Below are 1,878 nucleotides of genomic sequence, written 5' to 3'. Positions count from 1 at the left end.
TTGCAATACCAATTCTTCTTTTGATCTCTTGGGAATCGTCTCCATTATTGGTGAAAGTTGCTCCGAGGTAAGTAAATTCAGTGACATTATCTAGGGCAACTCTGTCTAGTAGGATTTCTTGATCAGACGGGGCTATTGGACACTTCATGACCTTTGTTTTATTAGCATTTAGGTACAGTCCCACTTTTTCACTCGCAGCTTTTACTTTTGATACTAATGTTTGGAGGTCCTCCATACTTCCAGCGATTAAAACCACATCGTCGGCTTAGCCCTTAATTGCCATTACATGACCGACTGACACGAGAATGGAAAATGAGCTCCTCCATGACACCTTCCAAGAAAATGAACACAGAGGTGCCCCATGGACGACTGATGCTCTCCAACTCCTACTCTTGGGAGATGCCCTCACTTACCGTGGCCAACAAAGGAGCAGGATCATCGCAAAAGAGATGAGAGATGCTGCCAAGGCTTTTAGAATGCAAGAAGGCATCACTATACGCCGAGCGGATAAAACTGCCGCCTTCGTTCTCATAAATACAGAGGAGTACCATGAAAAACTAGATCGGATTTTGGCTGATACTTCAAAATTAGAACGCTTGTCCCGAAACCCCACAGAGGATATAAAGAGGGAAGCAAACCAGATTATACAAACCATCAATGACGCCACCAACACCGTCCATATGCCACCTATTTCAGGTGATTTGAGACTGGGCTACTCATACGGAAATGTAAAAACACACAAGCAAGGGAACCCTCTCCAGCCTATAATCAGCCAGTGCCCTGCCCCTACATATCAGCTTGCAAAGAGACTGAACACCTTGCTCAGACTCTATATTCCCAATAAATATTGTGTGACATCATCAGTAGAATTCCTGAAAAAAAAAATCCACATGTCACTGAGTTATTTCCTCCATGAATGTCGAGTCCCTATTTGATAACATTCCCGTGAGTGAAACCATAGACTTCATAATAGACCGAGTTTATAGGAATGCAACTCCACCTAATCTCAACATCTCTGTTTGCAGAAATAAACTACCTGTTTATTGTTTTCTAATCTTTCTTTCTTGGAATTTATCTAATTCAAAGGGTAACGTCAGAAATTGTGTTTATAACTATTCTCTTCAACATTTGAAGTTAACCTTTTTTATTTCTAGTAAACAAGATTTAATTGTTTGCTTGCATTACACATTAAAGGGATATATAATTACACACACACACACACACACACACACACACACATATATACATATATATATATATATATATATATATATATATATATATATATATATATATATATATATATATATATATATACGGGATGATCAAAAAGTTCGGTAAATGTGTGAATATTTGTTGAATTACGAACATTAACATGTTTTGTCACTAATCTCTTTCAAAGTTCTCTCCTTCGGCACATACACACTTACTCCACCGTGCCTGTCACTTTTGAAAACATTCCTGGAAGTTCTCTTTCTTCAATAACTTTATTTGCTTTGTCGAAGTCACTTATGAAGGTCATGCTAATTGCATTCTTTGATAAGGAAGGACTAGTGCATATTGAATTTGTTCCCAGAGGCTGCGCCGTCAATGCTATTTTCTACGTGAAAGTTCTGAAACGGCTGAGAGAATCCATTAGACGTAAAAGCCAGAAAAATGGAGAAATGGCTGGCTGCTGCATCATGACAAGACGCCCTCTTACAAGACACTGCTTGTTCGGCAGTTCATGGCTGGAAAGAATCTTGCTGCAGTTCCGCATCCACCGTATTCTCCCGACTTGGCACCATGCGACTTGTGTAAAAAAAAAAAAAAAAACTTTCTATATAAGTCTATGTATGTGCCTGTATATGTATACCAGTATGTGTATATGTATGTATA

The 1,878-nt window shown here is 38.8% G+C and overlaps 1 protein-coding gene across 1 annotated transcript; it reads left to right on the top strand.

The window, feature by feature from the left end:
* Positions 1-305: 305 nt before the first annotated feature.
* On the top strand, positions 306-935 carry LOC137625684 (uncharacterized). Its single transcript, XM_068356595.1, has one exon. It carries the CDS (start codon positions 306-308, stop codon positions 933-935), a length of 630 nt encoding a protein of 209 aa, XP_068212696.1.
* Positions 936-1,878: the final 943 nt, after the last annotated feature.

The sequence above is a fragment of the Palaemon carinicauda genome, chromosome 32, assembly GCF_036898095.1.
Source record: "Palaemon carinicauda isolate YSFRI2023 chromosome 32, ASM3689809v2, whole genome shotgun sequence".
In the NCBI taxonomy this organism is placed as follows: Eukaryota; Metazoa; Arthropoda; class Malacostraca; order Decapoda; family Palaemonidae; genus Palaemon; species Palaemon carinicauda.
The sequence above is the reverse complement of the archived record's forward strand: the minus strand, read 5'-3'. Positions and strand labels throughout refer to the sequence as shown.